Source organism: Chaetodon auriga, chromosome 10 (genome assembly GCF_051107435.1).
Source record: "Chaetodon auriga isolate fChaAug3 chromosome 10, fChaAug3.hap1, whole genome shotgun sequence".
NCBI classification, from domain to species: Eukaryota; Metazoa; Chordata; class Actinopteri; order Chaetodontiformes; family Chaetodontidae; genus Chaetodon; species Chaetodon auriga.
In genome coordinates, this window is record NC_135083.1 from 16,893,301 (window position 1) to 16,916,043 (window position 22,743).

Genomic DNA, 22,743 nt, shown 5'->3' on the forward strand with positions numbered 1-22,743 from the left:
TATATCTAATCCAGTTTTTGATAAGTGATCCATAACCGACGCTCTCATAATCTAACCTTGGCAAAGCTGCATATACAGCATATATTTTATGGATGCAATATCGGCCCCCAAGTCCAACCCTATAAGACATGTCATCACATTTCAAACTTTTATTTACATTCATTCACAATATCTTAAACGAAGACCATACATTCCACCAGTTTACATATTTGCAATGTGTTCACATGCAATATATTAATATTTATGGCTGTTGGTCTATAATTTCTCTCTCTGGCTTCCAGGTGGGAACAATAACCGCCTCCTTCCAACTTGCTGGTATTCTACCTTCCTGCTACACTTTATTGCAGTTTTTATAATGAATTCAACCTACACTAAAATGTTTTACCAACATATTGTATATTTCATATGTTCCTGCCACACGTCAAGCAAACACCCTTTTTGATACCCAAATGGGACAGTGTTCATCTTCAGCGTTTCCTTAAGGCCTCCATGTTTTCAGATTTTGTTTTCTCTGTCTCTTCTTCTCTCCTCAGACAGATTATTAGAACTGTGTTCCTTAACAAAAGTATTAACCATTAACTCAGCTTTTACTTTAGTAATTACTGCTACTACTACTGCTTACTATTTAATTTCCATTTATTAGCAAGGGATAACAGCCTGTCCAGTGAAAACCATGTATCTCCAAATGTGGTGATTTTGAATGTTTCTGATAAACTGGAGCATTAAGTGGTCCATGAGGGCCTGAGAAAATCTTTAAGATTAATAAAATATTTAAAAGCCCTCTTGGATTACCTGGAAAATGAACCAGCAAAGCTGAAAAGAGGTTGTTTTTCTGAGCTCGTGAAAATTTGACCTTTAAGAAACACGTGTTGATCTTATACATTATGATGCTTTGCTGTAGATTAAACTAGCCAACAGTATACAGCTAAAATGAGCTCAATCTTAAACATCTGCAGCACTAAAATGCAACATACACATTAATGCAGCAGAAAATTTATCCAGTGACATCATATTAAAACACTGACAAGGACCATTTTATAGCACCAGTACTTTTATTTTTGATACTTACATTTTGTTGATAATAGTTACTTTTACTTAAGTAAGGTTTGAGTGCAATACTCCCTCTGGTTAGCGTTATCGTGTTTAAGGCTCATATTCTTACAAAATACTCGCCACATTACCTACTCCTGCTCCTACAATCCAACCTAGATGTCCGTAAATCCAAAACTAAAGCCGTGTGTTCAGCCACCTCCATCAATGAGTCAGGACCGGTGTTTTAACGTTCAGCAACGACTACAACCTTCAACAACGATGTCGACTTCCGCTTCACACTCGCCGAGTCCTACTTCGGTGACGCTACGGACTCTGGGAAATGAAGTTTTATATATTCGACAAGCAGAACGGTTAGTACGTCCAAATGAAGCCGGAAGAAAATGTAAGGACATACAAGTCGTCTGGGACACAATAATATAATATAATATAATATAATATAATATAATATAATATAATATAATATAATATAATATAATATAATAACTTCATCAAAATAGATATAGCAAACATGTAATAAAACAAAATATGGGGGATTTATAGAAAATAATATATCGTATATAGAGAATTATATACATAAACAGTCATTTGCAAATCACTTGGCATAAATAAAAAAACACAAAGAGGAGCAAGTACTCTAAAAATAAGGGACGTTAATCAAAACAACAAGAAGCAAGAGATAAACTCACAAATCTGTCTCGCTATTTGACTAGAGTAAGCTTGTAAGTGATGAGACAAATAATATAAACCAAACGTCAGAGTGCTTCGTAATTAAGGTTAGCTGCTGATGGCGATGCTGATTCCAAAGCTCTGTCTTCAAGAAAGACAAACTCAAAATGTGTCTGTCACCTCGGAAAATACAATATAAAGACAGTATTGTCTTTCTACTAGACATTACGGTCTCAGTAGCTAATTTCATTTCTTTGAACGTGTCGATTAATGGCAATTATGAAAGTTAATGTTCCATTAATAAATTATTACAGCTTACATAAGGATATATAAATCATATTTGGCCTTGATTAACAAGGTTGTCTTGGAGCAGTCAGACTTCGAGGCAAGATTGGAATACCAGACGGACAAAGTGGGACAAGTCAATTAATCACAATTTACGTGGGAAAACGCACTCCGAATTTACTGGGACCGTCTTGTACAGGGGCCCTGGCCTGTGTCAAAATATAGTTTTACCAAAGTTTTTTTGTATTATTATTTATATTACGTTGCTTTATTATCAAGACGTCTATCAATTCAGTCGATAATGGGCTTACATGTTGCCTGTAAACACAAGGGTCTCCAGGTAAGATTAAATGAAGCCGTCGTGTGTGCTCGGCTGTGCTCATACTGAACACTTTCTATGACCAATCGGGACGGTTGGTATCCTTCAGACCAAGTAATCGAGCGCTGTTCACTCGAACAGCCTCTTAGCAAACAAGGGGAGGAAGATGGCATCCACCGATCAACCTGATCTACCAGCACAGGTCTACTTTTATGCAACTAAAACATTTACCCGTTGATGTCCGCATACGACAGTGAACTCTTATAATGCGTTTGGATTTGTTGACCCCTGAATGTCACCATTTTAGTTACTGACTTTTATAACTGCTCAGCTAGCGAATGTTAGCATGCTTGCTAGTTAGCATGCTAGCTAACTGTTATCTCCTGCAACGTTTCAAAAGTTGCCTCAGAGACACTCTCGTGTTCACATGTGGCCACGAAAGGTCAAGCTGAGGTTCTTGGGTTTTAACACAGGTTGCCAAAGCTGATGTGTCTCGGTTACCGAGTAGGTTAGCTATTTACCAAGACCAAATGTACGTCCCTCCACTTGGCCATGCAGCGTTGTGTGTGTGTGTGTCTCTGTGTGTGTGTGTGTGTGTGCTGTTATGTGCAGTTAATCATAAGATGTGGAAAGGTCACTGTTCATCAAACAAGCCTGGTGGTTTGTGCTCGGCTCTTTGCTCACACGGTGTTGGTTTAAACTGCTGACAAGCATTGACTATTGCGAAAAAGCAACTGTTCTAGAAAGCTGTGCCTCATACACCTCGCCAGTGACAGATGTACACTTTGCTGCTAACACTTACATCTAATGCTTTTCAGCAAACACACATACCATAATGCTATCCAAATTGAAGTATGTATAGTTCAAAGCTGAATCAAACGTGGACTTAATGTTGACATAATCCAAAAACAGATAAAGCAGAAAAGAAAATTCTGTTTAAAACTCAATTCATACTTGTCATGCCTGCTAATATTTGCTAAACAATTTATTATTGTTTTCATAGTACCTACTACTAACACTAGAGCTGCAACGATGGACTGATTAATCCTTTAGTTCTTAACTGTTAAAGTCCAACTATTGATTATTCATTTGAGTAATTTAAAAAGTCTAAATGCTTTCATTCTTGCTTATTAAATGTGAATATTTTCTGATTATTAATATGTCTATGACTGTAAACAAAACATCTTCTGGTTGTGGATAAAACAAAACATTTGAGGACATTATCTTGGTCTTTGGAAGCACTGTTTGACATTTTTCACTGTTTTCCAATATTTTATAGAGCAAACAGATCAACAATTAATCAAGAAAATAATCGACAGATTAATCGACAGTGAAAATTGTTAGTTGCAGCCCTAACTAGTACTACTTCCATAATAATCAATAAACAAGTGCATGAGCAACAGATATCCATCCAATAATATGTAGACCCTATAATGCACATGTCCAGGTTATGCATTTTGATCTCCATTACTACTCAGCTTTATATTGGCCCATAGAAGACCAAACACATGCAGAGCAAATGTATTCATTCCACTTACATAACTAGATATTTAGGTGCATTCAGCAAATTGTCCTGTAATTGTTAATGACAGTCATGTCAGAGATGTTGCTGTCCAGACTGAGAAGTTGGAAGGTGTTTGTTGCATTCAAATATATGATAAAGATGTTCACGTCTTAAACTATTTAATCAGTCTTTAGTAAATTTCAGTAGCATTAATCTGTCAGATTGATAGAAAGATATTTAGAAAGATAGATCTACTGATTTGCTCTAGTTCCTATCTAAGTACTGTTGTATTAAGCCTGCATAGTCTCTGTCCTCCACTAGATGGCACTCTAACACAAGTCTTCATTTATCTTCTCAGCCTGGCCTTCCGCTTGGAGATGCTGCGGCAGTTCCCCCCAGAGAAGCACTGGTAAGGATTTAGTATTTAAACCAAATTACTGGGCTGATACGGTAATATGCACTAGAATAAGAGAGGAATTTAAATATGCCTGTTTGATGTAAGTGCATGTTGGATGGGTGTAGTTGGTTTGGATCAAACGATAGTCGATTTTAATTTGGTCTTTAGTACATGAACATCTTCAGATCTTGATAAATGCCACATGCCATGATTCTCGACCACGTGCTATCAGAGTATGTGCCTTCTTAAACGCTTTCAGCTGATTTCAGTGGTCAGTCCCTTTGCTCTGATTTTCTGCTAATCAGTGATATCAGCTGCATGGTTTTAGGAAACATTGAGCTTGTTTTTTTTATGAGCTGGTGACTTAAAGAAGTTTGTTTTCATCTTTTCATCAACAAACTACTTTTCCCTCCCTAATCAGGTGATATTATGCATTCCCAGCGAGATGAAGTGTTAAAGGCTTCCAATTAGCAGCCAGTCACTTTAGCACCACACTGATGTCCCCAAGCCCATAATGAGAGTGTACTTTATGTTTGTTTTCTCTGGAGAGTCAAAAGCATGTAGAAAGGTCTATTTTAGCAGTGACAATGGTTTCACGGTTGCTTTAATCATGTTTAGGATAAAACGTTTCCCACATAGCTTTGTGGTCCTTAGTTTAGCCCATTGTTTTTCACTCTGGGTCACGACCCACAGTTTGGTCCAGGAAGATTTTGAATTGGTTTGCCAATAGTCAGATGTCACAAATAGAAAAAAAAGAATACAGTGTATAAACAAACTTCTGTCAGCTATGGAGTATTTCTTAGTCACACGCCATGCCTGCGCCCACAAAAAGCAAAAGAATGTGTCCTTATTCATTCTTGAAGAATGAATAAGGACAAAGATATATTTAAATGTCACAGCATCTATAAATATTGCTTCACTGCTGCATTACAGTTGTATATTTTAAATATTCGGCTATACGTGATAGAAATATTATGGAATACTCAATGAATAATGAGCCACCCCCCCCCACCCCCCCCCCTTAACTCAGGGTCTCTAGAGCAGAGTAGTCTGAAGACACAGCTCAGGGAAAAGTTGAAAAACAGTGGTTTCCTTTTTGCTATGCAAGCCATAGTCCTCATAAGTTGTCCACGTTACATGCAAAGCCAGCAACATTTAAACATCCGCTGCTTTTCAATGACGTGTGAAGGAAAGCGTTCATAAGGCGGCTCAAGTGATGGCAACGACACCCGGGACTGTCTTATTGCTAAGTGGTATGGAATACAGCACAGGTACACTCACTGTCCTTGTATGGACACAGCATCCAGGTTAGAGGAGTGCTGTATTGTTCAGCCTACATGTCTCAATGTCATTCACCACCATTCACTCTTCATCCTCCCCCCATCATCCCTTCATGCCAAGGCTAATTTAATCCTGGGGTTATTGATTGTGGGAGCATTCTCCCAGGCTTTCTTTCAATTTACTTCAATTTCATCATCCCAGTGCGCTTCAAGACTGCCTCCTCAAAAAGGGAAGAAATTCTTGTTATGAGGGTCCTGATTCGAGACTGGTTGACAAGTCTCCCCCACCACCACCACCCTCACTTCCAACCCCTTTTCTCCTTTCTCTTTTTGATGAGCTGCTCTTTCCCAGTTAAGTGGATTATTACAGTAGGGATAATTCTTGTCACATGGCATTATTTGGATGAGGTGAATAATTGAAATTTGTGTCTGAAAGGATTTTATCTGGATGAGAGGAAAGGGAGTGCTGGCAGGGTTGGGAGGGGAGAGAGAGAGAGAGGGAGAGAGAGAGAGAGCACACACGTTTGTATAACATTTATGTGCACATGTGCATGTCAGACAAGCCAGTGTGTCAGGCTGGGGACACCAGTCATGTTAACAGGTTCTGACTCACCTCGCCAAGATCAGCAGGCCCTGGCACACAGCAAGGCACGGGCTCTCCTCTGTGGCAAGAGGGCCCAGCTCAGGGGCCAGTGCCACAGCCTCTGCCACCATCCAGGCCAGAGGGGCAGGTCTGGACCTGCAGTTAGGGAGAGGAAAAAAAAGAGGGACCGTGTGAGTGTGTGTTCCGTAGTTGACTGGTATACCAGTCGCTGCCAGCCGCTGCTGTTGCCTCTGGCGCTGCTCTTTGCTCACTCTCACCCCGGCTCTCTTCGTCTCCATCTATAAGCCCCCAACCCCCTCCCACCTTCCACTCATCGCTGCCATGGCCATTACCCCTGCCAGTTTCTTGCCGGTGTCTCCCTAGTCTTTGTGCTTTCTCCCTGCAGTGACGCTCTGTGCTCACCCGCCGTCTCCTCCAATCACTCTGTCCTCAGTGCCTTCAGATCCACCCAAACACATCACAACAATAATTATATGTGTATAAACCCTTTTGATCACATGATAAAAGAACAGGGTCAGATCTGAACCCAGAAAAATACATTGATGTAATAGCATCAGAGTATATCGTGACGTGGAACTAGATATTGTATAGGTTGTCACTTTGTTGTTCACATGTATGTGAGCAGCAAAGTGACATGTGAATGCGTATTTTAATGCATGTGACATGTATTGAAATCAATTTTCCTCACCCTAAAGGCTGCATTTTCGATAAAGTCATTAGAATTGTTGAAGTTAATTGTTCCGAGTGAAATGAAAGTGAATACCTGCTTGGCCGTCACACACACTTCACTATTACTATATGATGAAATATGTGTAATATATACGTATATGAATAATAATATATAAGAAGATATTACTGAATTATTTTCTCAGAAACTGCAGTTTAGATTAAAAAATACATGAAAGTACAATCAGAGAGTACCATTTCGTTGTTCATACAGAAATCAGGGTTCCAGCTGAAGAATTATTTCCATTATTGATTAATCTGTTGATTATTTTCTTGAGCAATCAATTCATCGTTTTCTCTATAAAATGTCAGACCAGACTGAAAAACGCCCTTCATAATTTAACAGTTAAAGTCTTCAGATTCCTTGTTTTATCCGACCATCAGTCCAGAAATGTTCATATTGCTATCATATATATATAACCAATTACTTATCAACTATTAAATTAATCACCAGCTATTTAAAAAGAAAGTTTTCTTGATCCAAGTTTCAGAAATGAGCATATTTTCTAGTTTCTTTCCTCCTCTTTGACAGTAAATGGAATATTTTTGAGTTGTGGACAAATCAAAACATTGGTGAACATCATCTTGGGCTTTGGGAAAACTGATCATTTCATGGACCAAACAACTAATCGACTAATTAAGAAAATAATCGGCAGATTAATCCATAATGAAAATAATTGTTAGTTGCAGACCTAATCATATATGAAAAGAAAAGCAGCAAATCCTCGCTGTCGAGAAGCCGTTTTGCTTGAAAAGGGACTGAAATCACTAATCGATTACCAAAATTGTTGAAGATTAACTTTCTGCCAATCAGCAACTCAATTAATTGACAAATTTCTGCGGTTCTAATGGATATACTGGGTCAAACCATTGTGTTATCTGTGAAAACAAAATGATTACTAATATCTTAACTTATTGAGTGTCTAGAGCCAGCCAGTCCTCTGCTGTGTTTGTGCACACAATGTGCTGCCACGCACTGAGAAACTTTCAGCTGTGTGGTGTGTGTGCGTGTAGAAAGGATGGTGTGGGTCTGCAGCTGATCTACAGGAGAGTTAACCCCTCACCAAATAGGATTCTAATTCTTTTGGGGGGTCCCTGGTAGAATTAGGCCTGTCCTTCACGTTCCCCATGCTGACGAGTCAAAAAAAAAAAAAAAGTGTTTGTGTGTGAGGATGCATCATACATCATGTTAACTGAGTGTGTGTATGTGTTTAGGTTTGGGGGTTTTAGTACGGCAGAGGGAGGGTGGTAATGGGAGGGGAAAAAGAATTGTAAGAAGAACATCCCCGGTCTCACAGCAACTTCAAAAGCTCCCCTTCCCCAGGATATTAAGCGACTGTGATGAAAAATTTAGCAAGCGTTAAATAAGCCGCTTTGAAGTGATCTGTTTTGGCTCAGCAGTCTCCAAATTTCCGTAGCCCCTCTGCAGTAGCCATCATACTATAGAGGGGGTAAAAGGAACAGTGTGTTAAGTGCAGGAGTTGTGGGGGACCTGGCAGGTTGGTAGAGGATGTGCCAACAGTAATCGGCCCAGCCGGCAACATGAAGGCACCACCGCTGCTACTGTCCCCTTTTGTCTCTCTCTGCCTCTTTTTCTCCTCGTTTCACCTCTCCCTCCCTGATGGATCTTCTGCTGAGCTTTGCGAGTCTCCGGCAGACAGATGTTCCTCATATGTTCACTCTGAAAAGAGATTTTTTTTTTTCTTCTTCACTTATGCGTGGGTGTAACACAAATGTAACACAGCGGTGATAGCAGGAAGTCAGAGGTTACCGTCACGTCTTGACTTCGTTATTTTTTTGTCCTTAATGACTTTATGCATGGGACATATGTTAGTGGAAAGATATGTCCTTTTATCAAAAAAATCTGTCCTCTGTGTGTGTGTGTGTGTGTGTGTGTGTGTGTGTGTGTGTGTGTGTGTGTGTGTGCGCGTGTGTGTGTGTGTGTTTTTTTTGCCCTCACTGGATTATATGACGTGTACAATTTTCAAAAAAAAAAAAAAAAAAGAAAAAGAAATCTGACACTACAGTACATCCTAAGTGACTTGAAGCCTTTTACATTTCCACCTCCATAAAGCAAAAATAACAAGAAGTTAATCTCTTATTTGGTAATTCACTTTTCAATTCATTTCACATTCATCACTTTTAAAACCATTATTTTAATTTTTTAGGACTCCGGGTTTCAACATGCTCCAAATTAATTATTGGGGCAGAATAAGAAATGGGAGCAAGTAATGAGTCTGGTATGGTAACTCCATTCTGTCAAGAAACTAGGCTACCATTTAGTTAGTCAAGGGAACCTTCTCTGAGATTTTCCTTTTTTCCTCTTTGCTCATTACTTTAATTGTAATTGTAATCCTTTATTGGAGCTGTCTGCAGTAAAGGAGAGTTATGGTCCGAGTGGGGACGCGAGCCATAGAGATATTTCATGATTATTGGAGAAGACGGTCACTAGGTGGCAGCCACTAGTTCGGCCTCGCTGTAATTACTGGGTGGGAAGTGATGGGGAGAAACTGTGTGTGTGTGCATACATACCAGGGTGTGTGAAGACAGATTTCTCAGATTCCAACACGCTCCTTGAAAGAGAAAAGTCAAATAAATCTGATCACCTGCCATTTCACAGTCAGTAGATTCAGTATCCTGTCACGTCGGCTGTAAACATGCCGCATGCTCGACAGGAGCTCGGAGCAAAGGCACGTGCGGGAAGCTTGTCATGTTTAGTATCAAATAAGTCAACTTATTGTGAATGTGATCCGAAAACTGCATTTCACCGAGCGATCTACGCAGAGTGGCGTGGGACATGATGGCGACGCCGTGACGTCAGTCGTATTTAGTTTCCTCTGGCCTTAGGTTTGCGCGTGGAACACCTGCGTACCGCGGCTTGTTTCGGTGGTGGTGGTGAAGTTTTCTCTTCTCTGAAAATCATAAAAGCTCAATTCGCTGTTTCTCAGCACAACACTCATTGTGCATCATGCGCTGTTTGTTTCGGTGGTTAATGATACAGGAAGGGCCCTCCATTTTATTGTTGCTGTGTTGCACTTTTTCCCCTCCTCGCCCAACCCGGCAGCGGTCCTCCTTAGAGGACTCTGTATGAATTCTCACTGTCATGTCCAAGGACGAGTGGCGCAGGGTCAGCTAATTGCTTTTATGATTATGATTTCACGTCAGATTTATCGTGCATGCTCGGAGCACATCTTCCAGGTCCTGCCGACGTTGCTGGCTCAGATGGGGAAAATGAGTTTACAGCTTCTGGCTGTGACTTCTTGTTTAAGTGCAGGTCACACTTTTTGACTCATTAGAGTTGAACGCAGGGGGTGAATCACACGGGCTTTTCCTGTAAAAGCCTCTCTTTTCTTTGTCAGTAACTGTACTTGTTTTTCTCATATTTGGCCACAAAAGAGTATTTCTTTACTACTTTCTTCAACATGTGCTTAAGTTTGGAGGTCATGAGTGAGGAATGACACAGACAAGGATTTTTGGTTTTTCTGGCGTTTGAACTTTTTACGAGCCATAAATCTCTCATCTTCGTTTCTGTTCTCAGATGAAATCATTACGCTTATTCCCCTCATAGTATGCCAGAATTATCAGTTGAGTGCTATTTGATGTCGGAGACTTTTTTTTTCTGATGGTTCCTCCCACCCCTTTGAAAATGATGAGCACAGATGAGTCGAAACCATTTTATAAATTTTATTTATTTTGTGGTTTCTGCCTCATGTGCTGAGCCGGACCAGATCTGCATCGCCAGCGCCGACAATGGCGCTTTTATCTTGGATTCTGATGAGAGCACTGAAAATCCTTTAATTCACAGTAAAGTTCATAGCAAATGAAGAAGAAGCTGCTGTCACTGTATGTCAATAATGCTCATATTTTATGTAGCTAGAGTTCCATGTCGTGACCCGTGGCTCTTGATTTGTAGCTGTAATTTGACCTCGCTCTGACCTTCCTGGCTGGGCCGCAGTGTGACTAGTGACAGATGCAGCCTGGGAATATGGTTTGGATAGTTTTCCAGCATTCAGAGGAATGTTAAAGCTAGTTTTACGCAAAGTTCATTTTGGAGACACATGTAAAGTCTGTGATTAAGCCGAATTCAATAAACTTTAATGAATGCTTAGGACTTCACTTGTAGGGTTTTTCGTCTCAGCAAGTATATTAATGTAAACAGCATGGTAACAGAGCTGTAATTTCCTATTCTCCCACAATTTAGTGAACTGTCATAATATGTTTACTTAAGAAATGATAGAAATACGACACCAGTTTAATTACAGCGTAGTCATTTTGCCTCAATATACTTGGGAAAGTGGCCTTATTGAGCTGAGCTTCCTTTATACTCTGTATTCTGCTTTGTAATTACTTCAGCTTGATTTATCATCTTTTCTTTGTGTTTATGGTTGTAAACTGCTCGAGTGAGTAACTTGGTCTGAGAGTGGCTTGTCTCCTTGCAGCGAGGCTGGAAATCTCCCGATGAATCTGAGATGTCTCTGCTGTCAAGACTGCTCACATCGCTCTCAGCCTCCAATGTCACTTTCAAGGCATAATTACACAAGTTGTGTTGATTAGTATGAGAAGCAATTACGCTGGCTTTCCGCCGCAAATGGAGAATGTGATGGCTCTTGATTGACAGGAAGCATCCTGGCTTTAATAAGTAAATGACTATGGTAATTCAGGTACTGAGACCCTTTGATTTGTCAGCATCTTTCGCATTTTTGTGATGTCCTCTGATTTTAATGAACATGAATTTGATTGAATCCCCCTTCGTTTCCCCTTGTCCCTGCACAGGTCTGTCTGTCTGTCCGTCCGTCTCCTCTCTGACCGGCAAACGCTCTCACAAGGGAGCCATATGCTTACGCATTCAGAGCTATCCTAAACAATCTCGCTGCTGATGCTGAATTATTTCTCTCTCAATGAATCCAGTGTGTAACAAAAAAACATAAAAAAGAAAGAAAGAAATGAACAACATGTGATTTTGGCACACTATTCAAAAATGCTTTTCAGCACATCAGGCTTTCACAAGTGTGGAAATCAGACGAAAAATTATTTGTAATTGACACTTTGGGGAACATTTTTTTTCTCTTTTTATCTGGCTTCCCAGTAAGTTATTAGCTGTTAATTTGTCTGCAAGCTCCCCTACAGCGCCAGATATTTGTTCAAATGCTGGGATCCCCTCAGTGCGTTTGTAACTACACTTCTGAAAATGCTGCCCTGTCTAATTATGTAATATAATACTGCCTTTTAGGCAAGTTTCTTTTAATTGAATGATATTAGCTCCAGCTAAGGGTAAGCTATTGAAACAGCAATACTTAAAATAGCTCTCTGTGCTCTATAAAATACACAGCAGTCTGCTGCAAAATGTGTCTAAGATATTAGAGTCTGCAGTTTACTATTTTTATAACTATACTAATCTTGTAGATGTTAAGATTTTACACTAATCTCTGTATTTTAGAGAGTTGAATTAGGGCCAAACATTTGAATAGTGCTGAAATTTGATTGGCCCAACCCTCAGTCTCATATTTCTTTCTTTGTTAACCACACTTGGCCTAATCAAGTAATTCCCTGTTTGTCTTAGTAACCCCCTATAGAGTCATACATGCATAAATATAATAAAATAATTTGCTCTTGCACTCTCTAGCCCAGCTGTAATTTATATGGATTGAATGAGTGCTGCATTGTGGAAAAGCACGAGTGGACCAAATGCTCGTTTGTCACCTCTAATAAATGTTGGAATGTAAATTATGAAGTTATGCTTCAGATGTAAATGCACTTTATTTCAGTCCTTTAATGTAAACAGCCCACTCCAATACATTAGGGGGGTGGGTTTGGAGGGCAGAGGGGGATTTGACTTGGAATTTTGACTGTTTTCACAATCAATAATAAACACAAAAGAGCCTAGATGAGGAACGTTATAACATATCTGAAGTCGGGTTCATAAATTATTGCATGAAAGCAGGCTTGTACACCAAAAATGTAAATACATTAATGTTATTAATAATGTAGTGACTAATAGTTCTATCAAGACTGTAATAGCAGTTTAATGGAATATGACAGCAAGAATGTATTACACTTCTTACATTTAGACGGGACCTCACATGACATTTATCAGGGATTTCTGAAACAATTTTTTTGATTATTTTGTTAAGTTAATTGCTTCTTTTCCCCCCCAACGTCTTCTCTGGGAGAGGGGCAAAAAACTGGTAATGGATATTAATTAATATGTGTCAGTTTTCGGGGTTTGATTAAAAATAATGAAAGCAAAATGCTAATGGGATTTCAGAGTTTCTCTGTGTGTGGGGCCCTGAGATTGTGGCTTTATCTGGGGAATCTGAAAAAGTGATAGTGGGCTACTCTCTAGACTAAAATGAAAATGACAGAATACAGAATCTGAGATAAATTATCTGTAAACCTCTGCAAAAGTAGAGCACTTAAGTGAAAATATTGCACTCTAATTAGCCTAACTTTAGATGTGTGATACAGAGGTGCATTGACGGTAAACTGTAAAGTTTTCACTGTGTTATAAAGTTGAGCCTGGCCTGCAATTCATCTGCTCTTCTCAGAATGACGTTATCCTCACCTGCGGCAGAAGGAGTTTTATTTCTGAACGAAACAAACACTTGAATCATTTCTGACAAGTTGCTGTCTTGGCAAGTTGTTTTTCGGGCTACTGTGATGTGTTTCTAATATATGGTTGTTTGCCAGAAAGAGGATATATGGGCTTGTTTTTCAGAAAGGTTACAAAGCCTGTATGTGTTTTCAAGTGGTTTTTGGCGTTTCATTTAAATTAGACTTCCCCGTGCCTCTTCTAAAATTGAGCTACACTTCACTTGGCACTGATTACAGCGGGACGTCAACGCCTTCATCCATAGTCCACTACAGTCAGCATGGAGAAACCTGTGCCAAGACTTCTTTGTGTCTGCATGCAGTCTTCAGCAGAAAGAGGACTTTTAAAAGCTATCATTAAGGTGGGGCACAAGTGTAGACCAGCAGTGAAACAGAGGCTGGCACAGTAAAAAAGCAACCGTAGCCACTGGCACAACTGACAATTATCCAACACCTGGACTGGCTCCCCTCCCTGGTATGTGCGTCAAGACTGTCGACTTCTTGTTAATGCAGTGATTAACAGGAAGATTGCATTTGTTTTCCTGTGCAGCTCTCTTGGCAGCCGTACTTTGCTTTCTCTTTGATTAAAATAGTAGATGGATGGATGCATTGTGGCTCTGTCATGAACTTCAGAAGAAAGGGTGAGAATGAAATGATAGACACGTTGACTTTTTTTTTTGTCATTTCCAGGTTGTGCTTAGTGTGGAATTTGGGATTTTAAGAGAGGTGTTAGTGGCCTGCAATCCTGTGGAAAGAGTCAACACTCTTTATGAGTCTGTCAGATTTTTGTACACCCCCCCTTATAACTCCCTGTTTCTCCCTGTTATTTACTGTCCCTACGTGACTTTCCTCCTGTCCGTCCCTCCTCACATCTACAGGACCTCGTCATAGTTTTCTCCCCCTCCGCACTGCGTGGAAAGTAGTTTTAGGTATCATGGGGACGAGAAAAGGGGAAGTGAAGGGGCTTCGTCAAACAGCCTGTACTTCTGAAATGCAGAGAGTGGCATTGTCATGTGTTTTCTGTGTCAAGGTCGACAGAAAATGTCAGAACAGGTGCGCGTCTGCTGCTGAGCTGCTTGCCAACTCAGCCCCTTCGCTGTAACACGCCAACCCATGTGACATTATAGTGGTTCATTGTGGGTTGTCTCCTCGCCTCTCTCTTTTGGACAAGCCGGGTAAAACATGTATTTTTCCCCCGTCACCACGTGAGTTGATGTAGAGGTCAGATGGGTGTTGACGCCTAAACTTTGACCACTGTCTCTCACGTAGTCACAAAAGTATGGGTGCTTTGCAGAAGTGACGTGCAACATTCTTTTCTGATTACGCTTTTTTTTTTTAACCTCCTCTGGTGTTTTGATCTGATTAAATCTTTCCATTTTAGGAGACATTTAGGAGAAAGTCTGTTTCTTTCGATAAATTATTGGTCATGGCCGTCTGTAGGAAGAACACAGTACATTACACGCCTCTTTAGAAACACTATATAAGAGGGACCTCAAATAATCTTTTAAAACTTCAATGTAAGGCAGAGTTGTTTTGGAGTAGGCGCGCTGATTTGCATCACTGTCACGCCAGTTATTTACAATGTGCATCAGGCAAACATGCTGCAAAACCTGAAAATTCTGCCTGAACTTCTCAGAAGAGGTGGATTCTGTTTAGGTGTGGCATGCATAAACCAAATGTCACACTTGGTTTTGTCACGATATGACACTACAACCAGTGGAATCTCCATTGTGCAGCCTCAGTGGTTCCGAAAGGTTGAAATGAAAAATGATCATTCGATCTGACGAGCTGTCGTGTACGTATCCTCTCTGGCATCGGGTTAACTAAGAAGAAAGAGAACTGCTACTTCTGTGACCCTGATGAGTGTTGTTTTTTGATGCTGTCAGCACCACAGTCTTCTTATGCTTATCCTGCTCTCGAGGTTAAATTCTTACTGGCAGTTGGAAGCCTCCAGAAACGGAGAATTAGCCAACATTTTTCTTTGTCACTTAGTGTGATCAGGAACAGACTCTGCCTGCTCTCTTTCACCAAAACCAAAACGAAGGTCTGCTGCCTTAAGTTTCCTCCCTCATTTGACGGTGATTTCACTCTGACTTATCTGCCGCTGTGGATGTGTGGCCCATTGTCTTGGCAAGTGTGTCTAAATGTTTCTGACAGGTCTCAGTGAAAGACAGGCCGCAAGGGTAAACTGCCAGGCGTTTCCTCCCCCCTTTGACTCCATCCGTCCCACCCCTGACCAGTAGATGGCGATGTTAATCTTCCCTGGCTCCGCTCCTGCCTCGACGCGTCTCCCTTAACGCCATCCTTCTCCTCTCCGTCTTTCTGTGGCACTCACTGTGGAAAGAGGGGTCTCACCCCGTGTGGAGGGTCATGCCACCAATTCCTGGCCCCCTTTGAAGACCATGAAATTGCTGATCCAAGACACACGATTAGTGCATTCAGCCTATTGACTGGAGAAGGGTTGACGCGCGATTATAATGTCACTGGAATGTCACAATCTGTCTGGTTGTCTTTGTGAGCATACTCTCATCCGGTGGCACAGTGTACCCAAGAAGGAATAATTTGATCAATAAAAGGACACCTCTCTCTCTATTGTCGCTGGCCTCTCTGTTCTAGTTTTATTAGTCAATTTGGCAGGCCGGCAGGACTGCACACAAAACTGATGCCAACTCGCTGCATCTTCACCCCAGCTCCCTGCTTTATTTGCCTATCACAGTGGTTCACTTCAAGTCGCTTTGCTGTGTATGTATTGCAGGGTGTGTGTGTGTGTGCGTGTGTGAGTCTTTGGATGGGTGCTGCCTCAGTGAGAGGAGCAGTTTGGATCAACAGAGGGGGATAGGCTTGTCACTGTAAGTTGCTCGTGACGGAGGCGGCTCTTCCTCTGACACCACAACACAACTTCTGTGGTGTGTCGCTTGGACACAAGCTTCACGTTGTTTGCTGCTGGTGCCGCTTGCGTTTTGCCTCAATCAACTAATTGAATGTGAAAGGCTCGCGGGCCTTGATGATGTGAAGGACAGCGCACACAGAGCAGTAGCAGTTTTAAGAAAAGCCTTTGTGCTTTGTTTATGTGACTGAAGCCGGTTGCTTCTGTCATTTCTGTTCATCCGATTCATGCAGATTATTGTGGCTAAAGACAGTTTTCGTTGACCTGGGTGCTCTTTTTTTAAATTTGCCTGCAGTGATCATATGAGATAAAATGACTGCGTGTAATTTGTTATGTTTTTTGGAAATTCAAGTGAGCAACCAATGATGAGAGGCCAGAGTTTTTTCAGATATTTTTTTGAACAAAACTTTACATGGCACATGTACTGTATAAACCACTTTATAACCAGTTTTTACTACATCCCACTGTGCTTGGTAATAGTCACTATTTAGTCGCACTAAATGGCACATGGAGCTGCGAGTGCCGTCATCGACATTCACCTCACTACAGTTTGTTTTCAGTTTAAAAAGGAATTATTTTGTGAAATAAAACAACCTAAATTTGTAATTTTTATGTTATAGAAATTAAAGTCAGCCAGCAATGATCAAGCAAAATTCTCATGCAGTTCTATTTTTCTAGATATATTCATATATTTGATGTCTCACGTTTCAACAAAACTTTTCATACACAACATGTTTCAAAACCAAATCATAACCACATTTTTTAGCACATTCCTCTGGTCTAAAGTTGCATCGTGAGCACTCTTGTGTTAAGTAACAGTCATTCCCCATACTGAAAAGCACATGGAGCTGCTTGTCACAGAATGTCATCATTGACTGTAAAAGAAAGGGGAAAAAAAAGAAAAAAGAAAAGCTTCGAATTACAGGAAAGAGGCACTGCATTAAAGAACAAAGGAGATCGATGGCAGTACATTAAATTTTATGCGAATGAAAAAAAAAATCAACTAATTAAAATTGATTACTCCTGCTTTGTAAATGTGTTTCTGAATTAAATTATTGTATGAAAACATTTTGACCAATCGAGGAGCTGAGGAAGTATCCATTACTGGATTGCAGCTGAGAAGGGGCTGGAATGTTTTGTGGTGGCTAAGTAGTTTGTTGTGCTCCACTGCGACTCCCCTCGTGCACCCCCACTGCTAAAGTGCCATGGGTTAATCTCTGATGACCCTCATCTCTCAGAGCAGCTCCAGACTCATGGTTTGGCCCTTTTACCTGAATTAAAAGGAATTTGTGGCCTCTATAAGTATTTTTGTCCAAAGTGGGTGAAAGTGAGGTGTCACTGACGGAGTCGCTGCTCTTTAGTCATCTGGGCTCTCGGGGCTCTTGGGGCCCTCAGGGCCCTGCTGGGGACGTCCTTATCTAAACAGTCATCTGTCTCGCTAGTTAAGCAAGGGCAACCCCAAGCAGCACGACTGACAGTTACACATTAAGAAATGTCAGACTTGGCTTTGTAGTGTATCTCTCAAGCTAGTTTTGAATTGGCTGGATGCCACATGTTTTAGATCGCACCAGAATAAAACAAATGCTTCACTTTGTTCTTTCTTCATCTTATTTTTAAAACTCTGCTGTTAGCATGAACTGCTGTTTCCTCATGCTTCCCTGAAGTCTCTGGGGTTCTGTCTTTTTATCCTGTCTATACACATCTTGTGTTGAATTTTTTAAATTGCAACCTGCAAAAACACACACTCACACTCGCTGTCCCTATTTGTGATTTTCTTACCATAACGTAAATTTACAATATGAAGGATGTGAAGCAGTCACATGACTTCATAATGCACACCCAGCATTTTGAATCATAAAATATGTGGCCACAGTTTTCAAATCTAATTTTACACCATAGTAAAAATTGTGCAGAAGAGAATGTGGGATTGAACAGGGCAACTTTTCTTTTTCCCTGATAGCCTTTGTGTAACTCCCAAGCCTGTGTTATCTGTATTTATCTGTACTCTGCACCGTTTTTACAGTTTGATATTGTCCTCGCTGCATCAAATGTACTTTAGCCCCTAGTGTTCCTTGCCGCTGAAGCTACTCAACTTTTCCATTTTTGCAATGACAGAGTTCTGATAGGGAAATGTTGCTGAATGGAAAGTTAGGTCTGTACATGCAGTGGTCTTGAAAAAAAGCCTGATTTCCGTCCACCAACCCCCCTTTACAAAAATTGCATAATGTGCCTTTGATGTCATGATTGTAGCCTTGCCCATGGCTCTAAAACTGACACTGATACAGTGCTGTATGTTATTTTTAAACCTTTGCAAAGAAAATGTCAATGAAGTTTTCCATGACCCTTTTTCATCTATTGAAATGTTCACCCTGACCTTTAAATTTCAAAAGTTACGATCATTCGATAAAGATTGACCACATTCAGAGAGTATAAGACAGAAAACCAACCCAGTGTGTTTCCTCTTTTAATTACTGTACCGTTTTAACAGCTATAAGGACTTTTGAACTCATGTAAACTAGGTCATAGTTTTATCAGGAGAAGAAGAAAAGAGCCCATGTTTCACCAGTGCTTCTTTACCAGAGTTTACTGACGCTGAAGTTGACTTTCAGTAGTGGTTGTTCATTTAATTCTTTCATTTTGTTACTTCTCAGAAAAGCACTTCCCAAAAGAGAAGGCAAGACACAAAAAAAAGTTTTTTTTCTGTACAGTCATTGTCAGAACGGTTCAGCTCCTGCAGGGCCGTTAAAGCTCCTGCAGTGACTGAATGAGTGTGGATGTGGAGGTTAGCTAATTCATCGGGTCTGCACCTCACTTCCTAATGTCTCGCAGGGTCAATAATTCCCTATAGCTCCTCCCATGAGACGCTGCTTCCTCCACTAAAGGTCACATTAAGGTGGGAAAGATGTCACAATTAGAAGGGCATTTAAAGCTGCTCTTTTAAAGAGATTAAAAAGCACTGTTGGCCACATCAAGCAGTCAGGCGACTAAAGGAAACACAATAATTGCATTAAAACTTCATTCCTTTCTGGCAGGGCTCTGGTATCAGAAAGGTATTGGGTTAAGTCATTTAAGACAGCCGCCCCTGATAGCAAATCATCCATGAAAGCACCAAATTAATATAGAGCTTCATTTTTCGCGGTGTCTCACTTTCTCTCGCTTTTGGTCCTCCAAACGTGTGTTTGGGGGGGAAATTTGAGACCAGCCTAACACAATTTTTGTTCATGTCTATCAGTCTGTTATTATATCAGGGGCACTTCTCCACAAATGTACAGGCCGGGGCAATTTGGAATGAATTGATTCACACTGAGACTGAATCCTATACGTGCTAATGATCTCCTTTTAGCCCCTCCAAGCCCCTCCATTGCCCCCCCCTCCCCAACTTCTAGTTCCATCATGCCCTCTGAATGTCTTCATGGTTGCTCACAAAATGTCTACATGTACCTTTTTTGTGGAATAGATGACATGGATTCAGCCATTGGCTAACAGCATGGCAAATTTTCTCTAAAATATGGAAGCTAGATGTGAGTTTTTCCTTTTGAATATGTGGTATGTTTATCAAAATGTCTGTAAATTGACTCAGAAGGTCAACAGCATGCAGCAAACCTTCAAGAGGGGAAAGTCACACTTGCAACCACTGCATTTTTGACGTATAACACTTTCAGTCCAGAGTGTTTGTTAACTGGTGGTTTGGCTTGGCCCAAATAATTAAAACAAGAGTCTTGAATCTTTATCTATTCATCTGTTGTGGTTCAGATGCTCTCCACTTTGTTTCAAATACTGAAACTTAGTGTAACTTCTAATACTGAAACCAGCCAAAAGAAACTATCGTAGGACATACAGTGCATTGCCGTCTCAGTATAGAAAGTCTGAATTTCTCATCTGCTCAAATCCTGAAACCCCATGATGTACTTGCAGAGTATCCATAGGTCTTACTGTATTTTATAGTTAAGTGCAATTACTAGTTTGAGCAAAAATATACAACTGGTTACATGGATTCCCTCAGGCGTCCAACCACGGTGGTTCGAACATAATTGGATTTCATCCTCATTTCTCACAATTCAAGGTATCACAATGGTAATTTTCAGACAAGTGCAGTGCAAAGTCTTGTCCAATTCAAACTCAATAACATTGCTGTAATCTTGTCCGTTCATCAACTTCACTCTCTTTAAGTGTGTTGGTTAATGTTATCTCCTCCTATGATTGAGTTTTCGCCTCTTTTTCGGCTTTACCTGACACTCTATTGGTTATCTGGTTTGTAAAGATTATTGCTCTTAACATGGAGCACTTTGGTGCTTTTGCAGTCGAGGCTTTACTTGAGCTTTACAAAAGAGCCTAATTGTTGTTTTAGCCAAAAATGATTCACTAGTTGTCCAAAAGTAAGGAAATTCATCTGTTTTTCTGTTTAAGTTATTTATACTGCCAACCCAAATGTGCTTTGTACTGTTATCCATCTTGCCCCCTTAAAAGCCCAGTTGTGTGCTACCCAACACTATAACTGAGATGATCCATAAGTCAATAACAATACAAGACTGAAACCTGCGCAATGTGGTTATAATTGATTGAGATGTCTGGGTGGAACTTGTGCAAAGCATCTATGTCATCTGCTAAGAAGTGCACTTTTCCTCTCCCTGAAGATCTACCACCACAGTTTTAACCAAATGGACATTTGCCTCATTAGTGTGCCGCTGAGCTAGCTGCGGTCCTTCCTAAGATGTCATGCTTATGCCTATTAAAACTGACACAATTTTCTTGTCAGTGTTGTGCTATTGAAATTTTTAGGCAATGTAAACAAGGTTTGCTCATTCAGCATATTCTCCCTCTATTAAATCATTACCTCTCACAGGGCCTGCAACACTCTGTTATTTACGGGAATAAATGTTAGAATATTAGATTTTAGTGTGTTTATTATCTCTTGCCTTTACCACAAGTAGACTTGTTGGCTCACTTACTTGAGCAGTGAGAGCTTTGCCAGGAGCAGGATGATTTGGTCTTGTTATCAAAGGGATTCTTACTCTGTGTTTTGACTGTATCTTTTGGCCCAGAACATCAGTTGGGGGTCCACCATGCAAATGGTTTAATCTGCTTGTCACAGTGAAGGTTCCGGGTGGCTGACTTTAATAAGCCCTCAGCATATAGAGATACAGGAAATTCCATACCCCTTGCATAACCCTTATGTACACCAAGGTCACAGTAGTGTCACAGTGGAATGATAGATTAGTGTCTAATTCGCGGCAGCATCTCTTTGGATAAATCTGGCACATTTTGATAAAATTCACTGTTGAAGTTTCATTACTGCATTTATCTTCATGTCTGTGCATGCTGCAGGAGTTTTCATGTCGTGAGCCCATGTGGTGAACCTGTTTACCTGTGGAATGTTCCAAACAGGGTTTTTTTTTTAAGCATTCCACAACTTTCCCACTCTTTTGTTGCTCCTGTTCCACCTTGTTGAAACATGTCGCTGCCATCAAATTCAGAATAAGCGTATATTTACAAAAATCAATGAAGTCGGTGAGGTAAAACATTAGATAAATTGTCTTTGTACTGTTTTCAATTGAGCATATGTCAAAAAGGATGAGCAAATGATCACATTCTGTTTTATTTGTCTTTTACACAACATCCCAACTTTTTTGGAATCAGAGTTGGGATAAAAAGGAGAGTTAAGTGACTTTTGAGCTGATTTATAGTCTTTTCATCAGTTCCATAAAGATGCCCGTGTTGTTATCCTCCACTGTACTGTGTGTTTGTCACAGAAATCCAGGCCTTTGTGCAGCTTTCCTGCCACACCTACCCCTTGGACAAGTTTAAACTGCAATTCTTTTGGATTGAAACGGGTTCATAGTATATGCAATGCATTACCCAAAACGAATTACCACTGGCAGGGCGCTCAATCACTTTGTATCTTTCAACACTAAGAGAAAAGAAGAGTAATCAAAACCTTTCAACCTATTAGAGGGATGACTTTTACAATTGAATCACGGGGACCACAGGTGCGATAATAAGTCATCTAAACCTCCCCTCCAGTGTGTTTCCCCTTTCTCTGTGTTCTTACATATTTATCTATTTTAGGAGGCGCCACTTCACGGCGCCCACTTCAAATTTATGTTTTAATGCCATTTGAGGAAGATTTTTTTTCTCCCTCCAATTCTTGGAAATGCATACTGGGGTGGAAAATTAAGGTGCATCTCGAAGGAAAACATAATAGAATCGATGAACGCCGTGCACTTAAAACTACTGATGTTCTGATGCTATTTAACGTTCTAGTGCATTAACGTTTCAAGTCATTACAACATTCAGGCTGGGTGATTTGATCATGGCAGGTTTTTAACTGGAAGAATTACAGAAGTTTTCAGCCTAGGATTCTCAAGTTATTAGATACAAATGATCACCTCTGCATTAAGTATAGATTTTCTTCCTCTGCGCACTTAAGAATGGAA

General features: G+C 40.4%; 1 protein-coding gene across 2 annotated transcripts in view; it reads left to right on the forward strand.

The window, feature by feature from the left end:
- Window positions 1–2,441: 2,441 nt before the first annotated feature.
- Window positions 2,442–22,743, forward strand: part of pex14 (peroxisomal biogenesis factor 14) — a 47,247-nt gene continuing 26,945 nt past the window's right edge. The window contains exons 1-2 of one of the 2 annotated variants that reach the window (XM_076741494.1): window positions 2,442–2,525; window positions 4,186–4,236. In XM_076741494.1, coding sequence (XP_076597609.1) covers window positions 2,490–2,525; window positions 4,186–4,236 — 87 coding nt within the window. In that variant the 5' untranslated portion in view covers window positions 2,442–2,489. The remainder of the gene's footprint in view (window positions 2,526–4,185; window positions 4,237–22,743) is intronic. The other variant, XM_076741495.1, reaches the window with a different exon arrangement.